The sequence below is a fragment of the Ascaphus truei genome, chromosome 3 (genome assembly GCF_040206685.1).
Source record: "Ascaphus truei isolate aAscTru1 chromosome 3, aAscTru1.hap1, whole genome shotgun sequence".
NCBI classification, from domain to species: domain Eukaryota; kingdom Metazoa; phylum Chordata; class Amphibia; order Anura; family Ascaphidae; genus Ascaphus; species Ascaphus truei.
Genome location: NC_134485.1, coordinates 421617695 through 421639342, shown reverse-complemented (window position 1 = coordinate 421639342; position 21648 = coordinate 421617695). Strand labels below are relative to the sequence as shown.

General features: G+C 42.4%; 1 protein-coding gene across 2 annotated transcripts in view; it reads right to left on the bottom strand.

The window, feature by feature from the left end:
- Window positions 1-21291, bottom strand: part of PGM2L1 (phosphoglucomutase 2 like 1) — a 70087-nt gene extending 48796 nt beyond the window's left edge. For both annotated transcript variants that reach the window (XR_012800055.1, XM_075592775.1), the window contains exon 1: window positions 21102-21291. Coding sequence is in view for 1 of the 2 variants with exons in the window: in XM_075592775.1 (XP_075448890.1) it covers window positions 21102-21215 (114 nt within the window). In the remaining variant the exon portion in view is untranslated. The remainder of the gene's footprint in view (window positions 1-21101) is intronic.
- Window positions 21292-21648: the final 357 nt, after the last annotated feature.

Genomic DNA, 21648 nt, shown 5'->3' with positions numbered 1-21648 from the left:
ATCCATCTGCTGTTAAATGAGAGTGAGGGCTATAAAGAGCTGAATTAAGACCACTGAAACTACTCTTTGATAAAGCGCCCTTGGCGAGAAACACGTTAGAGGTTTCTCGTTTTAAACTAGGCATGTTTCAATAAAGTTGTTATTTTTTCTATTGGCCTCCAGTTCGACGCTTTTTGCTGTGCTCTCAGGTTTTCCTTTTTCCTCAACCTCAGAAGATAAGGTAGAGGAGAATATCAAAAAGAGAACCAGGATTTGTCAATTTCCATTGTTAGTTTGTTTACACTCCAACCACGGTCTCAACCTTGGAGCTAAAATCTGGGACTCTTTTTTTTTGACCATTTCGAATAAGTCACGTGTGTGAATATATTCTTATTGTTGGTTTTTATTTTCCTTTTTAACCATTTAATCCATTTTGCAAATATATACAAGTGTTCTCTATATTCAGGGACATATACTGCCGCGGCCCCTTTTATTCTCCAACATCTCCGAATTTTTCCGGGATTTTTTTCCGAATGCCACGCACTGCACTGCACTACGTTCATGCCGCATTCTGACCGCATTTATACCGCATTCACACCCGCGGTTGATATGTTTATTGATAATGGTTCGCATTTAATTGGTTGCAATTCTTCACGTATCCGCCAAATGGCAGATATTCATGAATTGTAATGCGCATGCGCTTCTGTAATGTGTCGACTTGCAGGTGTTTAAAAAAATACAACAGTGGTCCATTGTAAATTGGCCTTGGGACTGAAGGAAAAAGTTACAATAATGTATCAATTTAGGCTTGTCATATTAAAAAAAAGACAAGCACAGTTTCTTGTCTGTTTATTGTCCTGAGTCCCGCCATGAGTGCACAACTGCAGTCAGTGTTCCAAAAACCCGACAGAACGTACGCTTATTTAATATGGGCCGCGATCAATGCAACAGATAAGATGGCAACAGTTGTTCAAATTTATCAGTATTTTAATCAAAAACTATGACTATTAAAAATTTTCGCCAGATGCTCATGTGTGGAAGCGTGCAATAAGGAAAAAGTTATGTAGCGATCCGTGTTTTTTCGTGTTGATCCCGATGTTATTGGAGGGTATTGGTGTGTATCACCGGGTTTTTCCCGTATCTATGATCATGGAGACTGCAAAAGGCGAAAGGTAATCTTTAAACCAACTAAGAAACATCAATCACTGGCAAGCAATACGACAGCGACAGCGGCAGCTTCCAATAACCGTCCGACCGTCAGTGAAAACCTGGTGACCGGCAACCCTTGCTGTCTGTCCCCGCCCGGATACCTGCAGCCTGAGCCGGATTTCGCGTACAATTTCGAGCAAGCTTGAATGTACCCAAGCGATTTCCAGCCTCATCAGCTGACTACAGGTGTAGTAGTCCCGCTGTAACCTGTCAACGACGTGTATGATCAAGAATACGGGACTGGCAGTGGCTCGGCGCCAGCTGATTGGCAAAGTCTATGGTGAGTAATGTTGCCGTATTTTATTCTGTTTTTTTTATTTTGAAAATATCAAAGTCAACCGATTCTCCTGTAAGCAATATCATTGGCTGAGCGGCTTCTACAGTAGATACTGCACAATTGGTGAAAAGCTAGGCGCATGCGCATTGGAACCTTCTTGAAACGCATATGCGTGTCATCACATCGACGGTAGGCGCATGCGCATGTGAACAGGAGACGCCCCCCCCCCCCGCCCCCGAGAAAATGATTGGTGGGAACTTCTTTAGGGGACTGACTGACCATTACAGTAAAACTTTTACTTTTGTTTTTCCTCAGAAAAGAAAACGTTGTCATCTCATGCGGAAAACGGCAAATGGAGGGATTTTGAAGGATAATATCGCTTTGTGTAACAATGCCTGCACATTGCTGAATCTGAAAAAAACGGAGTCTACAGTTTAGTGGCCGTTGTTATTGATTAGGATAGAATACTGTAACTGAGAGCTTCATAGAAAACCGGAAACAGTATGCTGTTATTTTCAGACCATATACAATACTTTTTATATATATATACTGTATAATAAACCCGAAAAAATAAGTATGCATTTATTCTACATGTATTCCAGTACATGTGTATTCTATACCCGTACAGCATGTATTGTTGTAATACTCGTGATGTACAGTACTGAGCATGCCTACAGTACTGTACAGTATGTTCTAGAAACACTATTTTGTTACAGTGTAAAAGGAGACAATGGAACAATTTAAAACAAATCAACATTTTCTTTTATTGGTGGAGTAAGTACAAAAACATTTATTTACAAATACAATGTAAAAACATTTTAAGTGTACAGCAATTCAAAACATCAACAGGTGTATGGTTTACTGCTAGTGAAAACATTTATGTACAGAAAGTCAAAACATTTACAGTCAGTCAGGTCTGCACAACTCCAGTCCTCGAGGGCCGCAAACAGGCCCGGTTTTCAGGATAACCTTGGAAACCGGGCCTGGTTGCGGCCCTCGAGCACTGGAATTGTGCAGGTCCTGTGTACAGTAAGTAAAAACATGTCTTTAGTAATACAAGTTAAAACACGCAACATCTCCTTTATTAAAGTACAGAAAGTCAAAACATTTACAAAAACATTTACAATAAAATAAACAGTTGAACAGTCACGCAAATTCGATCCCCACCAGATTGTCCTTCCAGGGCCGATGCCTTGTATGGCGCAAAATGCCATTAATGGAGTCACGAACGATTTTCATTAAAGGATCTGTAATTGAAAAATAGCGCCGCAATTCCTCCACAAAAGTCCTTCTTAAATTTTCAGGAAGCGCCCCTTTTTCGCAATTTCCTTTGTAGTTCACATTGTAGGCCCACCCGCAGTACACCAAGTAGGACACGTGGTGCTTAAAAATTAACATGGCATACTTCTGGGGTAAACCAGCACTCATCACCCTATACTTCTCCGAGTGCCGGTGGCAGCTCGCGCAGGATGTCGTCGGGCACCGTATCGATGCAAGCGTATGTAGGTTGGGTTCTGGAAGCGGGTGTGCTTGTGGCGGCAGGCGAGGGTAGGTTGTCTGGGAGGAAGCTTTCCTCCTGTCTTGGTGGCCATGTTGTCTCCTGGCGTGGTCTTGATGGGGTTGTCATGTTATCCTCCTCGTCAACGGCATACATGTACACAAATTCTGCAGGTGGAGGGGGTGCGCTTGGTGTTGGAAGGCGGTCGAAGGTCCCATTCATCACATCCATGCCACCCTCCTGCTCCTGCGTTGGGGATACAGGGGCACGAACACCGAGCAAATTATGTATCCCCACTATGTCAGTCTCTATCTTCTCCATCCGTTGATCCATCTTCTCCATCCGTTGATCCATCTTCTCCATCTGTTGATTCATATTTAGCATGGTCTCTAAAAGCAGATCTATCTTTACCAGCACAGTAGAGTTCCCGGGGATATCCACACATAACCCATTCAGCATGCGGTCTAACAAGCTGGTTCTTGTGCATGGAGTGCTGTGGACATCTGGGTGGATGGGTGCTACGGAGGATGAGATGGGGGTTCCATGGAGAGAAGCGGCAGCGTCGTCGAAGAAGGATGGAGGAGGTGACCTGTGGATTTCCGGGAGAGAAGCGGCAGCGTCGTCGATGATTGATGGAGAAAGCGACCTGTGGATTTCCGGGCGAGAAGCGGCAGAGTCGTCTAAGCGTAATGGAGAAAGTGACCCGTGGATTTCAGGGGCACCAGCGGCAGTGTCGTCGAAGAGCAGTGGCGAAGATGGGCTGTGGGTTTCCGGGAGAGCGGAGGCAGCGTCGTGGACGAGTAGTGGAGAAGATGGGCTGAAGATTTCCGTGAGAACGGCGGCAGAGTCGTCGAAACATAAACGAGGAAGTGGCCTGCGGGTTCGATGGGTTGGCTGACATTTGTTTTGCGTTGTGTGTACATCACCGAATTTCTTCCTGACATAAGGCTTATGTGTATTAAAACCCTTGGCCTTTGGGATCAGCAGAAGGTTTTCTTTATTGGCCTTAGCCTGTCGCTTTGGCCCTGGCTTGGAAACGGCTGCCGCCTTTCGCTTTTTCTGTGTGACAGGCACGGCAGAGGTGAGTGGCTTCTTGCGTCCGTAGAATCGGGGTTTATCCATGGAAGAAGATGGCACAATGCAGTATCTGGACAAGGGCAAGTTCAGATACAGATCATCGAGTGGGAGGCTATGCAAAGTGTGTAACCTTTTATGCATGGCGACGAGGTACAGGTGTTGAAAGTGGGCATACTCTAATGTGAGTCATTAACGTATAAATACACCATCCATTTTGTGGATTCACTGCACATTGAATACACCGACTAAACATCGAATATACATTCTTGTGTTTGTATTTCTTTCTACTCGCAGCAATGCGTGTTAAAAAGATTTCAAAGGATCTCAGCATGAGAATTAAGGAGATGTACACGAGCGGACACCGAATTGCAGATATCCAACGCTGGTTAGCTGCTTCTGGCCTCGTTGTGCCATCAAGCACCATGTGCTATCATGCACACGGAAAAAACAAACAACGCACAAGGACACCAACGGTAACTAACGCGTAAGTATATTTATATAACTATATAATACAGTATATTATTGTTTATATTGCTGCATATTAATAGAACTATATATTGTGTAGATCTCTCAATTTAGACTATTTTTACTGCAAATGATGTGCTGTACTTGTGGCCTACTGCACTGTAACTTACCGGATTGTTGTTTTTCTGTACACTGTAGGGAGACAAAATAAGTGAAGAGAATGATGAGAAGAGTGCATTAAGGGTCAAATACACTCTGCAGCAAAATCACAATCTTACTGTATCCGAGACCAGCATAAAGAAGATGAGACGTAGAATTGGATGGAAATATGGACGTGTGAGGTTAGTACTGGACAGTACAGGAGGTAAAAGTGTTGTTTAAGAAACTGTACTTTACCTATAAAATTATTCCTTGTCATTACAGAGCGTACCCTATGATAAGGGACATTAACAAGATCAAGAGAGTGGTCCAGGCCCAGGCATGGACCGACAGTGGAGAAACTTTCCAGGATTGCATTTTCACTGACGAGTCTACTGTATCGCTGGAGAGATTTGCCACCTTTGCATTCCACAAAAAAGGTCGCATATCTATGAAGCCGCGTCCAAAACACCCAGTGAAGATGCATGTGTGGGGTGCCATCTCTAGGCGTGGACCAGGATGCATCATCATCTTTGAAGGTACAGTAAAATATGTCACACGCTTTTGCCTTATTCACTGTACTGTACTAGTGTGCCGTTTTTTGAGCACTTTTCTTTTCTTGTTATAGGAATCATGAATAAAGCTTTCTTCCAAGAGAAAGTTGTGCCTGAAATTGTGGAATACATCACACATGAGCAACGATCCGAAGCACACCGCGTCAACAGCGCATATCCTTTAGCGCGGTATCAACTTGTGAAGATGCCAGCGGAGTAAGTGCGGTAACCGTGTCTCATTTTTTCCCACTGTTTTTACTGTGTACTGTATCTCTTTAGCTAATTGTCCTTTTTTTCCCCCTCCCTCCAATGACAGATCGCCAGACTTCAATCCTATCGAAATGGTCTGGCATGAGCTGAAGGACCATATCCGAAAAGTCATGAAACCCTCCAAAAAGGATGAGTTGGCGCAAGGCATACTGAGTTTTTGGAATGATGTAATCACCGTGGAACGATGCAATAAATATATTGACCATATTGCGACTGTGTGATCGCGCGTAATGGGCAAGCATCAGGAAAGTAGTATGGAATAGTACTGTACTGTAGTATTGTAAGTACAGTATGATACAGGTAAGTATGGCACAGATTTTTTTCCCCTGAGAGAGCAGCACCAGCCATCTGGTTACAAAGTATTTAACAGTAGTCACAGTATACAGTAGTTGCAGTATAGACTAGTTTGACAGTACTAACTGCATACTGTTGTCCAATATGGAGTAGCTATACAGTACACAATGCCATAATACAGTATGCACCCAACTGCTCAATTATTTTCTTTCCAGAGAGAGCAGCACCAGCCATCTGGTTACAAAGTATTTAACAGTAGTCACAGTATACAGTAGTTCCAGTATAGACTAGTTTGACAGTACTATACAGCACACAATGCCATAATACAGTATGCACATAACTGCACTAATTTTTTGTTTTCTTGTCTTTTCAGAAAAAATATATCCAAGCTGTCAAGATGAATAAATAAAAACAGCAGCATAAGGAGTATTTAGTAAGGAGAACCAAGTGAGTACATCCCCCACCATCTGTTCATTAACAGTTTTGTAATAACAGTATTACACTATATTTTATTCTCTCGCGGTAAACTGCAGATCCAATGCGTCTGCAACCATTCTTCTCTACATTTTTACTTTAAAATATAAATGTAATTTAAAAAAAGCCTGCAACTTGTCCGCAGTTCCGATGTGGGAGAAGATTGCAACAACAAACCTGTAACATCGGATGAAGAAGCCTGCAACTTAACACATTGTCATAACAATTTCTCAACTGGATTAAGTGGGATTGCGATACCAGGTGCTGTAAATCAGTACTCCTCCCTACATAGCTCCCCAACCCTTTTATTTTTGTTAATGGACTGGAGTTGAAAGGTCCTCTGGAGCTGAACCCACATGGTCCCCGAGATAAAAGTCAAAAAGAAAGTCTTAACTAATGTTGCAGCTTCCTATTGGCCCAAGATTTGCCAGCCATTTTGTTTCCATTGGGGGGAGATTTGAAGTGCCACGGCACCAGAGTGGTCATGAGAATGTGGCATCCCTTAAACCGGAAGCGGATGAATCCTCCCCCGTCCATTTTCCTGCACTTACTCGATCTCCCCTAGAGATCAAGCAATAAGGGCATGATGTAATGATGTAGTCACTACACTATCATTTGAGATCAGACTCCAAAAGACTGTTCTTGGTCCTAAGGCTCAACAAAGTATGCGGCCGCTCCCTCTCTTACCGTGCACCCCGCACAATTTACCGGAGACTCTCACATCCGCCACCAGTCTAAGTTCTTTCAAACTAAAGCGGTCTCACATTTTAGTCTGGTCTGTAACATACATCTAGAAAATAGATGATCTCTTCCTGTGTCTTGTATATAATTTATAACCCTGCACACTTAATGTACCATGTATTTGTCATCATAACTCTGTGCCCAGGACATACTTGAAAACGAGAGGTAACTCAAGGTATTACTTCCTAGTAAAATATTTTATAAATAAATGTCATGGGGTCACAGCTGTGCTAGACTCCATGATGTAGTGGCTACATCTTGGGGCTGCAAAAAGTTAAACCAGGTAACTGACTGGAAAAACCAAAAAGCAGGAGTAGGGGGATTACTGCATTAAACATCTTGTTGTTTTTAAATAAATCTGTGCTGATTCTTTCAACGCCTAGTGCAATTTTTAACGATTTCTTTTAATGTACCGATTATCCTTTGGTTACTACAGCAACCATTTAGAAAGTCACATCCACTTCCTCTTTTGAAACAGGCTCACACACACACACACACACACACACACTTTTGAGCTCTGCACTTTGAAACACAACAACAGATCTGTTTGTGATACGTTGGCAATAAACTGCAGTCTGTCTATTACTCTGAAAATTGTAACAATAATCACTTAGTAATATAATATTACATATCAGCTGCAGCATTTCACAAACTCAAGCAGAGTCAGGCCGCACAGTCCATGGTGAGCGCGACCTTGCTCGTGGCTTCTCGCGCGCCTGTAGCTGGAGTCATTTGTGGCCATGGGGTGGACGTGTCAGAGGTGTGGCCACGATGTCACAGCGCTGGTTTGTTCTCATTGAGTGAACTGCTCACGTGACCCGGCCGTCGCGCTACAGAAACCATTTTGTCTGATCATGCATCGCGCGCGCACCATGGCCTGCCTCAGAGGCACAGCATTCTGATCGCACCGCGCGCTCAGCATGGACGCGGCCTAACACTTTGTAGTATAATGTTACAAATCAGCTGCAGAATTTCACACACAAGCACAGAGTCAGAAGGCAGCCATTTAGATAGGCACACAAGCAGGATAATGGGTGATCAATCACAGGAGAAGGAAACGCACACCCGGCAGCTTAGGTAATTATTTCTCACTAAAGCTACTCACATGCTGCACATAAATAAAAAAACATTTTTAAAAAATGAAGTGAAACCAGGACTGTGGCTTTAAGTATAAGTTTCTGGAAAACACAAAAAATGTATGTAAAAATAACACAAACAAATAAAATACTTTAGCGTTCCCTCTAGATCTCAACAAATGCATATGTTTCCATACCGCCATGTGAACTAACACCAAAGCCCCAATTCAATATGCAGTGAGGCCATTTTTACCTCTTTGGGGAAGATTTTTTGAATGGATCTAAAATCTTCCCTGACAGCGATAGTAAAGCAGTCATCCACTGTGTGTACCTGATTTAGGGGTACTGACCCCCAAAACGTTGTGCGTTTACTGGATTGCTGCACAAACAAAAAGAGCATATCTTTTCACACATGTTCGAGTAACAATTTGTATGAGTGCCACAGATCCATTGCAATTTTCAAGTTTATACATGATGCAGGGAGCCCTGCACAAAATCGGGTTTACACCAACTCAGGACTACTACTGTACTGTGAGTAAAGCAACAAAAAATGAGTACAGCCACCAAAAAAAACATGTATTCTTCTGAGATGACGGCTTTACAGCATATTGAACAGAGGCCCAAGAGAGAAACAAATAGGCAACAGGACAGAGCAAAACAGGAACAGAATCTGGTGGAGGGTAAAACAGGAGGAAAATAAAAAGTCAACTCATTTCAGTAGGTGTAACAGTGGTTACATACTGTATAGTCAGTACAAAACTCTTATTTGCAATAAAAATTAAGCATGCTATATACACACACACACACACACACACCAACCACCACCTAAATTGGCTGAAACCCAGGTCACGGCTGGAGTCCTGGTCCCCGGTATTCCTCAGAGAGCCTAAATGCCTAGTTATGGTCCAGCAACATTGTAACATATTATGGATGTCATGGGAGAGGGGGTTTGGCCCGGTATTAAAGGGGTTACACCCCATTTGGCCACCCCCTGCTCTCACTTGGGAAGCAAGGGGTTAACTGGACTGCGGTCCAGTAATGTGTTTTACCCTGCTTCAGAATCCAAATGTATAGTCTCCTGTAAAAATGTATTGTTTCTGTTCCAGTGTTTGCACCAACACATACACTGGGATTGATGCGGGAGGGAAAGGGTTAAGGTTAACTTAGTGTTTATAGCCCTTTGTTCCAGCCTTTTCAGGCTCCATTTTGCAGCCTTCCATAGGTCGCCGTTGCAGCTCTATGCATTCCAATAGCAGATCTGGCGGTTTTGGACCTGTTTCCAGCGAAGACCAGCAGGTGGCGTCCGAGAGGAGGAGCAGCGGTTTCCCATTGTAAGTCAATGGGGCCATTGACTTCAATGGGGATTGCTCGACGCCGACCTCCAGGAACAGGTTGGCAGCCATCCAAACCGCAGACCGCAAGAGTGGAAACATTTTCTAAAAGAGAGCTTTGATCACTGTTAGTTCAAGTTCAACGACAAGTGGCGTGGGAAACTCAGGTTCTAGGGCACCCAGAAATAAAATTATTTTTGCCCCTAGGAGCTCCCACACACGACCCCCATCGGGTCCGGGAATGAGGGACCCCCGTAAAGGGTCGCACTCATGAAGAGGGTCGCGCCATTGACTTTAATGGCGGAGCGGAGGTCCCATTGAATCCAATGGCGGCGCACGCCCATGCATTGCCTATGGCGGCGCCGGCCATTGATTCCAATGGGGAAAAGCTGCGTGGCGTTAAAACGGCTAAGTCCAAAAGGGTCAAATGTGAAAGTCCCTATCTCCGGTTCTGTGAGGACCAGAGGGCTGGGATTTGGGTCGCATGCAGTCACCGTTCCGGCTTGACTGCATGGCCATTTCCAGCCCTCTCCGAACAACCAGACGGAGTATGGGTGAATGTAAAGAATTGTGATTTTTCCCATAGACATCAATGGCGGCGTTCCTCCATTGAAAGGCTATGGCGGAGAAGCCCCATAGACGTCAATGGCGGAGTTGCCCCATTGGAAGTCTATGGCGGCAGACCCCATTGATTTCAATGGGAGAAGAGTGAAAAACCGAGATTCATTTTTAAAGCGAAGAATCCTGTATTATAAAAGTGTTTTAAACTGCATTTGTGTATCTCCGGTTCTGGGGGTCGCAGAGAGCTGAAACTTGGCCACTATGGAGAGTCCCCTCCGGCATGAGGGATTGGCAAGTATCAGCCCACTGGGCCCAGCAGAACCGATTATTTTAATATGTGAAGGTATTAAACTATGAATTGTATTTTGGGTCTCGTATACAAACTCAGAGCCCATCTGGTATGGTAATGTCCAGGATAGCAGACCAAATGGTATATCATAAACCCTCTGATCAAAGGTTGACCGCTCTGATTGTATACAATAGGGCGGAGGAACAAAGGGCCTGAGTGGTCTGTAAGTGTCATAATTCACACTTACAGATTAGGAAATTCCTTTGTAGTTAGGAACTCCCTTGACAGCCAGGTGCCCCAAGGTTAAGGGATAAGACTGAGATTGTATATAAACGAGGCTCAGCCCATACCCATTGTCTGTGTATTTTCGTGATGTCTACAGCTGAACCTGTATTATGGAAGAAATTGTCAATCCTGTATCCTGATGGCTTTCTTGTCCAAACCCCTTAAGTAAGTGTATATTTTGCCTGTTATTTGTATATTTGTGTGTTCACCTTCATTAAGGAATAAATTATATTTTATCATGTCTCAGTCGTGTTCAGTTCAACCCAGGTATTTTGGTGTATATTACAACCTGTCATAAGTTACCGTGACAATGGAGTCAAGACTATCCTTTCAAAACAGGTCTTAGAGCCATTTTCCGCTCTCCAGGTAACTAGTTTCTTTTTGTGCGCTAAACCCCAAAGCGCCTGGTCTTTAAAAAAAAAAAAATTACCACTATTAAAGGCTTGTGAAAAAAGAAAAAAGGAAAAAAAAAAAAAAAAAACTTTGAGTAGTATGACACTTTTTATTGGACCAATACCGGTTTGTGCGTACAAGCTTTCATAACCTCAGTTATTCAGTTTTGGAGACGCAAATAGATCTCAAATGTTGTAAACAGCACATAAGGAGGATTATAGATTATAACTACTGTACCTCCGATAAGGTACTAGGTGAAATTTATGGTAAAGGGACATCACAAAGTGCCTTTGCAACAATTAGCCGACGTGGTTTCCAATTTAATTTTGCATTTTTACACATTTGTCATGTGAAATCTACATTTTTAATTAAGATTTCTTACATAAGATTTATTTTATCTGGCACCCTTATCCTGTGATTGTATAAATCACCCCTATGATTTTTAAATGTCTATGTTTTTAGTGGGAGATAGGGAGGAGAATATGTAATTTACGAGTTTTCTGAAGACAGCAGTTACGTAGTTGACATTAAGGACACCATGTAATAGAACATTTGGCTTTCATCCAAAACACGCAACTAGATTACAACCAAGAGGGGAAATAACTCATTTCATGAACAGTTTCCTCTATGTAATGAGGGCAGACTACACTGATTCACTAAGGTCCTTGTCCACTGAAGAGAGAAAATGTTGACTTGCTGGCACAGCTACTTGATAGGGAAGTTATACAGAGCATATGGCATCTGAAAGATGAACACTTCTGACATTTTCTACATGAAGGTCAGCCAGCTTCCAATATCTGCCCTGCCAAAGAGACTCGCTTTAGCACTAATAACAAATGGCAATCAATCCATACTACACATGTATAACCACATATGGGGAATGAAAGCAGAAATCCCTTCCAAAGTTAAATGAAAGCTTTGTATATACGGTGATGAATTCTTGTTCCCAAATACATATAGATATTTAATTCCTATATGTATTTTCCTTTTTGTTCGCCTTCTGTTGCAGCCACATTACATCAGTCCAAGGCATCTCAGGAATGAAGAATGGAATAAGACCAAGAAAAAATAAATAAATAACAATATATATATATATTATAACTGATATAAATAACGCATTTGTAACAGACTCTATAGTCTCCCCACTTGTGCACAGCTTCGGTACAGGTAGGGAGCCGGTATTGTTGTTCAGGACATGCTGACAGGTGCATACGTGAGCTGCCGTTTGCCTATTGGGCGACATGTCCTTACTCGCGAGTGTACTTAAAGTGAGTGTCCTTAAACCGGGGTATGCCTGTACTTCAAATCCATCCAATTAATATAATAATCACTTCACAAAACAATCATTCTGACCCCAATCTTCCCACTGGAATGCTCAGCAATTGCAGAAACAGTGTGACATGTATTGAGGAGAAACTCCTGTTCATTGATGCTGTAGAGTGAATAACACGAATAATCATTCACTTTACAAGTGAGCACGCTTCACTTGTACACCATGCAATCAGTAAACCGTTAATATTTAGTGGAGGCTAGTCGCCACCTCTATCTGACCACTTCCTTCGCTCAGTGTCTTCATACAAGGAGGGAGCGAGGTCTCACGGCACAGAAAGGCACCCCTTCATTTGACTGGTACAGTCACTTAAGTTGACGTTTGTGTTTTAAAGGGGTAAACAACAACTTGGCCACCAGTGTTCTCTCGCCCCCTGCAAGGGCAATAATATAAAAGCACACACACCCTCAACATACCTCACAACACCAACTACCACAACTAATCTAGGGGCTTCCTTCTAAGGTGTCCTCTGTTCTCTTGTTCCCAAACAATTGTACACATTTGACAGACTCCTAGTGTAACCGAAAAGTGTGGTTAAAAGTGCGCCCGGAAATTAGGATAATCCCTTTAAAAAGGTAAATAATTCAATTAGAGCTCAAAGATTTATTATGATTATTTTATATTAGTACTTTTTACATTTTAGAGTTAATATAGCCAGACTGGTTACAGTGCTTGTACAAAGATTACTAAATAGGAAGGAAATTAAACAAAAAACGTATACATTACCATGTGAAGCTTTGTGGTAGGTATCCTGAAAGGGATCGTGAGGAGACAGTGTGAGATCCCCACATGCACAAAGGCATCCCCAAGATGGATCTAGTGTTTCAGATCTCAATCTTTATAGCCATCAACTATTTAATCCAGACCCTTGACCAGGCTTGTCCTGACAAACATCTGACACTTCCCTTATGGACAGTTTAACAATCTGAGAGATGTATTTTATTTGTTATTTAAGAGTATAAAATACGCTATAGCTCACTCTACCAGTAATTATCAGATTCATTTTACCAGCATCACAATGTGCAAGGTAAAGTCTGTCATACACCAAAGCACTGGAAAAGGATTCTTTGAAACCTTGATGGTGAACTGGATAACCTGCAACTGTTAATAGGGGTGCCAGATTGAGAACTTCCATGAGGACCGGTGATGGTGACATACACATAAATGACACAGCAAAGAGTTGTACAAAACTAATAGCATGCACAAATTATTTTAATTCATGTTGGCCTGCAGAAGACCAAATGCAATTGCCCTCCAGGTATTCTATTTGGATCGGTTCCAAAACTCTTTTACATTTCTTTTTGAAGTTACATAGTTTCACTTGCATTCAGATACTGCATCTGGCTCCCACCTGCTAATGTTAGGCATAACTAGGGTTTCCAGTTTTAACTGAAAAACCCAAACTGAGTGTCTTGGACTTTCGGTTAAAACCGATAAACACCGGAAATGAAGCATCTTATGGCGGCCTGTCCACATGTAGAAGATGAAGGCATCACGGGGGAGAATGGAAAGTAAAAATAAGTGCATTGATACACACCAAATTCAAATGCGTGTCAATTTTTTTTTTGCTTTGTCAACACTGATGAGCACCGATTTAAAAAATAAATAAATAAAAATGAACCCATGAAACCAAAAACAATTAACAAACAGAAAACTAGAATCCGAAAGCATAATCAGCTGGTCTACAAAACGATTGTCCTTGAACTATTGAACTACTGAAAAAAGTGTTTCCTTAAAGCAGAAATACTACTTTCCAAACCTTTTTCTTATTTTTATGCGTAACGCACGTGACAATGTAGAATTCTATATTCTTACTTAAACTAGCAATCGTTTGGTGCTCCTGTTATACATCTGTAAAAAGCCTGGTCGTGTGCCTAACGAAATGGCCGCCTTCTAACTTTGTGCTACAGTCTGTGAAATGCCACATTACCAAGTGTAACACATTATTGTTACAGCTTTCAGAATAATAGACAGTCTTCTGTTTGAAGCACAGCAACAGATCTGTTTGTGATACTTCGTTGCCAAAGTGCAGAGCTCAAAAAAGGTACAGAATTGATTTAAAAAAATAAAAAACTATAGGATTTTTCATGTTTTGCTGCTTTAATTATTTTATTACGTCAGAAAAAAACACACACTGACCATACCTTATCTCTGGTAAAGCAGGGGAAGTTCTCCTTTCGCTGGTTACTCCCTGATTGCCCTACAACACAGAATCTAACATTTTCCTGGCAGCTTCCCCATTACTGCTCTTTTCCAAATAACGTACTGTATGCTTTCCACTTTCCCACCACAGATCTGTGTCATGCACAATACAGAATGAAGAATTTAAAAAAAAATAAAAAAAAGTACAATTTATTCCAAAAAAATTCAAAGCCACAGGAGGTGATCAGATTGTTCTTACAATTGCTGTTTTTCTTTTGTTCACTTTTTCATCTGCACTTATATTGTATGTGTGGAATGCCTAACCTTGAGAAAGGCAGTATTTGACTGCCGAAACGTTGGACTTTATGGCATATTAAATCTCCTTTGAGTAAGACCGTGTGCCTGCTTCTTCTTCTTTGTACTGGAATGCCTAACCAACAGAAGCATTACATCCTACAAAAATATAAAACTTGAAAATGTCGAACTTGGTCCCAGAAACTTGCATGGCAATTAGGGCAGAATTGAGCTCAAACACCCCTTCTCAGAGCTCAGTGAGCCTCCCCTGTAAAATTTACACCTTTCCAGGATGCACAGCGTAAATAGTTCCTCTCAAATGGGGTTTAAAATATCAAGTACTGTACACATTAAAACAGCAAAGTTTTTAATGGGCCCACCACTCCAAATAACACCAAAATAGTTCTTTAAAATAAGTAAATATTAATAGAGCACCCCAAGGTCTAATTACTGTTAGCCTCCAATGGTTTGTGGTCCCTGTTTCCTGAGCAGAACATGAATTTGATGAATTGGAAGCGCAAGTATACTCAGCACTACTTTCATTTAATTGCATGTTCATTTTAGCTTTTTAGGTCTCTTTAAGGACCTATAAAAAAAAGTTATACATCTATGGTTTAGTGCCAATTGGGCCATGTCCTATAGTACCTTGCACAAGTTAGATCAGTTTACCGGGGCTCAAAATAAGACTACCCCCCAAAGTACTATATATATTTTTTAACCTTCTGTGAAAAGCAAATATCTTGAACTACTAGCTAGCCCCACTGCTAAATAAAACTTGCAATAGAACTGTATCAAATTTTTTAGAAAGCAATGAAATATGCAGTCTCACTAAGAAACATTGAAGATACACACTGAATAAAAGAAAACACAAGTGCGCACCAAGATATGAGAAATGAAGTGTATTACAAATAAAAGATAGTAACCACTTACATGAATAAAAACTTTAATAATCCCCGATCTCTATCATAACTTCTTTGGTAGGGCATCAAATAGGGTATGCAGGGGCAGTGTCAAAAATCGCCTGATGAAGTATACTTTCATATACGAAATGCGTCGCGAATGGTGTTGCTGGCTTATATTTATGTCATAGCCAGTATACACACACACACGTGTTTTTTATTCCGATCACGATTACAAAACTGAAACGGACAGGCATCCTAAGGACAGCTACAGGGGGCTTCATTTCCTGCGCATGCGCGCTACGCAATCCACCACGCTGACACTCGTGGAGGTCTGACAGCGTTACAGCGCAACAGAGACAGCCCCAGCGCGCGGGATTGATTTCTGAGGATTGACACTGCCCCTGCATACCCTATTTGATGCCCTACCAAAGAAGTTATGATCGAGATCGGGGATTATTAAAGTTTTTATTCATGTAAGTGGTTACTATCTTTTATTATTTGTAATACACTTCATTTCTCATATCTTGGTGCGCACTTGTGTTTTCTTTTTTTCTTGGATACTTGGCATCACCGTCGGAGGTCTCCGTTGGGATCCATCTTGGAGGTGGGGGAAGACACCTTGAACAATAGGAGCAGCAAAAGATCAGAGAGGAATTATCATTCCACATCCTTAAAGAGCAAGAGCGCGGACTGGACACTTTCTCACTGATACACACTGAATACATGGATTTATTTTTTTCAATTATTTCTAGTGGGGCATCAAAGAGAACTGAATATCCTTTAGGGAGCTTTGATTTCCAGGGATTATCTGAGAGATCGTACATTTATCAGAGCTAAATAATATCTGCAGTACTTGTGCCAGACGGAGCTTTCAAATCCTCAAAAAACAAAAAACAAAGGTCCTGTGACCCACAAAACTCTGCACCCGGCTCAAACCAGAAAACAGTCCTATTAGAAGCAACAGATTAACCTCTTCCTCTCTCCCTATAGAACCATTCAGTAGATGTTTTTTAAATGAAATGTGCTGATTGTGTGAAAGTCTGAACCTGCTTGTTTAGGATGTCACGTGACGGAATGCTTTATTATTTCCTGATTTTATAGAGAGGCAGAAGCGACACCGCTTTCTCTCTTTTTGATTCGTTTTGCTCCAGGGACCCCGTTTCCCGAGATACTTAGCTCAGTTGGGGCTGCCGGTAGGAGCATAAAGTATTGTGATGCTTCTTTTAGAGAGGGGATTTCTAAACTTACTCAGTCAGCCCAAATTATGGGTAAATATCACAACCTACAACCAAGCTACAAGGTGTATTTAAACATTCCTTATAGCCATCTGATCAATAACTAAAACAACATATACCAAATGTCCTTCCAATGGCTTTGATCCACTTGGTGCTAAGTGCAATAGAATTTGAAACAAAAAAATTTTTCAACAAAAATGACTTGAAGACCAAGTCCCAGATCCACAAAACCATTCATATGGGAGGCAAGCTGAAGCTTAGGAACCTTTTGTGGACCTGGGCCTCAGATGTTTAAAAAAAATAGTCAGGTAACTTTACCTTTCAACACACACATTCCCAGCTAGCTCAAACTCCTACACCCACCACATCATGAATATATATTTATGTCAAAACGAATGCTACTGAGCGTGGCAAATGTATATACCAAAAAAAGGGGAGCCCAATGCTACATCAAATTGACAAAACATGTGATAATAAGTATAAAGTTAAATACTTCAATAATAATAAACTTTACTTTTCAACTAGAAAGTCATCTACACCAGTGCACCAATGGCAAAGAAAGTGATGAAAATGTTTCTGAAACATTTTCATCTAAAGAATGATCAAATCATGATAAAGGTTATTAAATATTAAACGCATTGAATTGTGCATGTAACCAAAGCATTTTATCCAGATGGGAATGCACATATGCAGCCAATCAAGTTCCAACAAGCAGAAAGCAATCCCTCATTTAACAACTCAATCATTCATTATTTTTAGCATTTAAAACATGTTTAGTATTGATTTAGTCTTTGTGTTATAATGTACTGTATTTAATTATTTATAAAATGTTTCACCACAAATACATTGAGTTACCACTCGTTTTCATGCATGTCGTGGGCACAGACTTATGATGACAACACATAGTTACGTTGAGTGAACAGAGGTTATACATTATATTTACAGAATTTCAGGACAGTCCGGGATATGATAATGGGCGTATGTAACAGTTGACAGCTGAAGTCTTGAAAGAACTTAGCCTGGAGGTTGGTTTTGAAAGTTTCTGGAACGGTGTTCCAGGTGTGAGGTGCTCAGTAAGAGGAGGAGCGACCTCCTTCTTTGTTGAACCTTGGGACCGTGAACAGTGTTTTGGAGTCAGATCTAAGGTGATAAGTGCTGCATGTGGTTGGGATGAGGAGCTTGTTCAGATAATCTATTACAGTAAGACTAGCAAAAAAATGCCATTACATATGCTGTAGAATATAAAATACAATTCTGGGGCTGGTCGGGGCGTAAATAGGAGATAAGAGTGCAGCGGGAATCTCACAGTCATCAAGAGTGAATTATAGAGCTGGTGTTAAAAATAAAAATAGTATGTAAATAAACAATACTATGGTACCCAATTCTAAAAATGTTTTATATCAATATTTCATCCGAATTGAATTGCGTGATCGGGACAAAGGGAGATTAGATGAAGGCCATTTTTTACCAAACGAAGTGGGAAAAAACACTACCATGTAAGTGGAACAGCCCGTTTGAAGCATATCAAAGTGTGTCAGGTTACAATAAAAGTGAAATATTTTCTAAATCTAGCCACTTGTGTTTGACTTTTGGTTCCATCAACTTTACACGTAAAAGCTTTTCCAATCACAACCACAGATACATACTTGCAAACATGCGGCCCAATTTAGGACCAAACAGAATTCATGACGGTTATAAAAACACACAAGTCTTAGATCATTTTTGAAAGATTATCCAGACAATATTGAGCAGCAGGTGGGTTCTCACAGCCCTAAGCCCTTCAGTGAATAAGTCTGACTAGCTAGTCATTGGGGTGCAGCGAATAAGACTGACAATTACAGCTTCATCCAGCAGCACTGCAAATACTGTATTACTATTGAAATAAATAAAGGGATTGACCTTATCAGGATAACAAAAAAAAATGTTTTAAAGTGATGGGTGGCAGGCACCTTGGGGGCCCCATATGAGGTACGCTTTATGGAATCAGGTTTTCTAGGGTTCCCATTAAATACATTTAGACCAATAAAGGTACAATACCACTATTTCAAGCCACTCTGACCACTGGATATGTATGCGCACACACACACACACACACAAAATGATAGTTTTACATATACTTCTATGCTAATGAAGAAAAACCAAATGAAATCCAAATTAGTGGTTGAGAAATCCTTTGCTTCTGCGCAGCAATCGTTTGGAGACTGCCTTTATGTTTTACTCACAATGTAATTTCGGTAAGCAAGAGGATGGCGTGCATTGTAAGTCATTACTAATAGCTCTGCTCCAGGCGTTTGCTGGGAGAGCGCAAACATGTGCATTACCACTCCTTCCTCACCTGGCGTTTCAGACAGCAGCATCAAGGGACAGCACAGCTATGTGCGGCAACAGATAATGCACAAGTCACAGTGATTAGTATTAGCCTCCATAACGTGATGCTGTATAGCTCTAAGATGTGCTTTGCAGTGTCATGCTGTGTGGATTGGTAACAGTCTATAGGAGCGTTACAAGCAACGTACAGTATTGTGACAACATATAAAATCTGATGTTGAGCACTGTCATGTTGCATAAATCAGTAGTGGTGTGTGACATTGGTATTCCTAGTTAATATATAATAATACAAATTGTCATTGTATACATCAGTGGTGCTCAACTCCAGTCCTCAAGCAACCCCCCAGCCCCAGAACAGGTTAGGTTTTAAGGATATCCCTTAAATGGCTTCTGATTGAGCCACCTGTGCTGAAGCAGGGATATCCTTAAAGCCTCCCCTGTTTTTTTTGGGGGGGGGGTGTCTGGAGGACTGGAGTTGAAAAGCCCTGTTATATATCAACAGTGTTTATATAACGGAATGTTTTATATTACAAGCTAAGAGATGAGAAGATTTCCGCTGGCAAGTTATACTGTATAAGCCCGGGAGGTTATCTAATGTGATTTTGTCATGAGACATGATGGGTGTTGTGAGGAGTTCAACGTGTTTTATTGTGTTGTGTAGCATCTTCCCGTGCTGTGCTTTGGGCAGCATCCAATGTCCTCCAACTGTACTTACTTAGCAGGTACTGTACCTCATTTTTAGGCCTTGTACCTAATAAAACCAGGTATACCAATTGTCGGAGATCTGTCTGATGGATACTCGTTTTCTATTAGCAATAATCAATTGCCAATAGGATGCCAACACAGACAGCCACTAGGGGTCTGTCTAAGGAGTTAGAAGTCAGTCCAATGTCGTGTTTCTAAATGTATGACAATAAGAAACCAAAGTAGGGTTTCTCTCTGATTAAATGTATTGTGCCTCTCACAAGCAGGAAACAGCGGGACAGGAACAAACGATTACAAAGAAATATATTAAACCAAACATATACAGTATTTACTACTGCGTGATTCTTGTATTAATCATGCATTTGGGCAACAACTCCTCATCAATATTATAATTCCAATTGTTCACAAACATTTATTCTAGAATACACTAAATTGGTTGTTTTTATTCTGTGTCTGATAAAACCAAAATATATTACCATATTGACCTTGATTTTTTCTTTGTTTAACATTCCAATCATCTCACCCCCCCCTCTGTGCGCTGCTGGGCATCTCACTCCCCCCACCCCCCCTCTGTGCGCTGCTGGGCATCTCACTCCCCCCCCCCCCTTCTGTGCGCTGCTGGGCATCTCACACACTCACACAGCCCCCCCCCCCTCTGTGCACTGCTGGGCATCTCACCCCCCCCAACCCTGTGCGCTGCTGGGCATCTCACTCTCCCCCCCCCCCCTCTGTGCGCTGCTGGGCATCTCACCCCCCCAACCCTGTGCGCTGCTGGGCATCTCACCCCCCCAACCCTGTGCGCTGCTGGGCATCTCACCCCCCCAACCATGTGCGCTGCTGGGCATCTCACACACACACACTCCGCCCCCCCCCCCGTGCACTGCTGGGCATCTCACCCCCCCCAACCCTGTGCGCTGCTGGGCATCTCACACACACACACTCCGCCCCCCCCCCCCCCCTGTGCACTGCTGGGCATCTCGCCCCCCCCAACCCTGTGCGCTGCTGGGCATCTCACACACACTCCCCCCCCCCCCCCCCCTCTGTGCACTGCTGGGCACCCGCTGTCAACCACGTTATGTTTTGTTGCTGGGCTGTTGTTTATATCGCCCCCGTGTGTGGTTGTGTATCCCCTCCTGTGTGTGGTTGTGTATCCCATCCTGTGTGTGGTTGTGTTCCCCCCCTACCCCCCCCCCCACCACCCCCCGTGTGTTGCTGTGCAGCGCCGTCACGTTGCTGTATTTAGCATCTCCTCACCTTATCCCACCGGAGCCACCGGCACACGGCCGTGTCCAGCTGCGGGTCCCCGGTGGACCTGGGTATCAGCAGGTTGGAGTTCACATCTCCCACAGCATCTCCCATCATCATCATCGCCGCCCCGGCTACAGCGCTCACTGACCCGTGCCCCCCGGCCACAGCGCTCACTGACCTGCGCCCACCCCCCGGACACAGCACCCCCCGGACACAGTGCTCAGTGACCCGCGCCCCCCGGACACAGCACGGCCGTTTACTGAAGCGTCTACGCCACACACCGAACCCACTGCGCATGCGCGGAGCAGAACACAGAGACGGCTCTATTGCTGCAGCGACCGGCACTACGCATGCGTGGGCTTCAGACACCTGACAGTTTACGACGCCACTTAATCCCACGAGGTTGTCACTGCGCATGCGCTGGCCAAGTGCTCCTCTAATTGAAGGGGATTTTAGATTCTCCTGGATATTGGGCAATAATAAATGATAAATAAATACAACCCTGTACCTTACAGCAGCAATCCTGCACAAAAAAAAGAGATAATTTCACCAA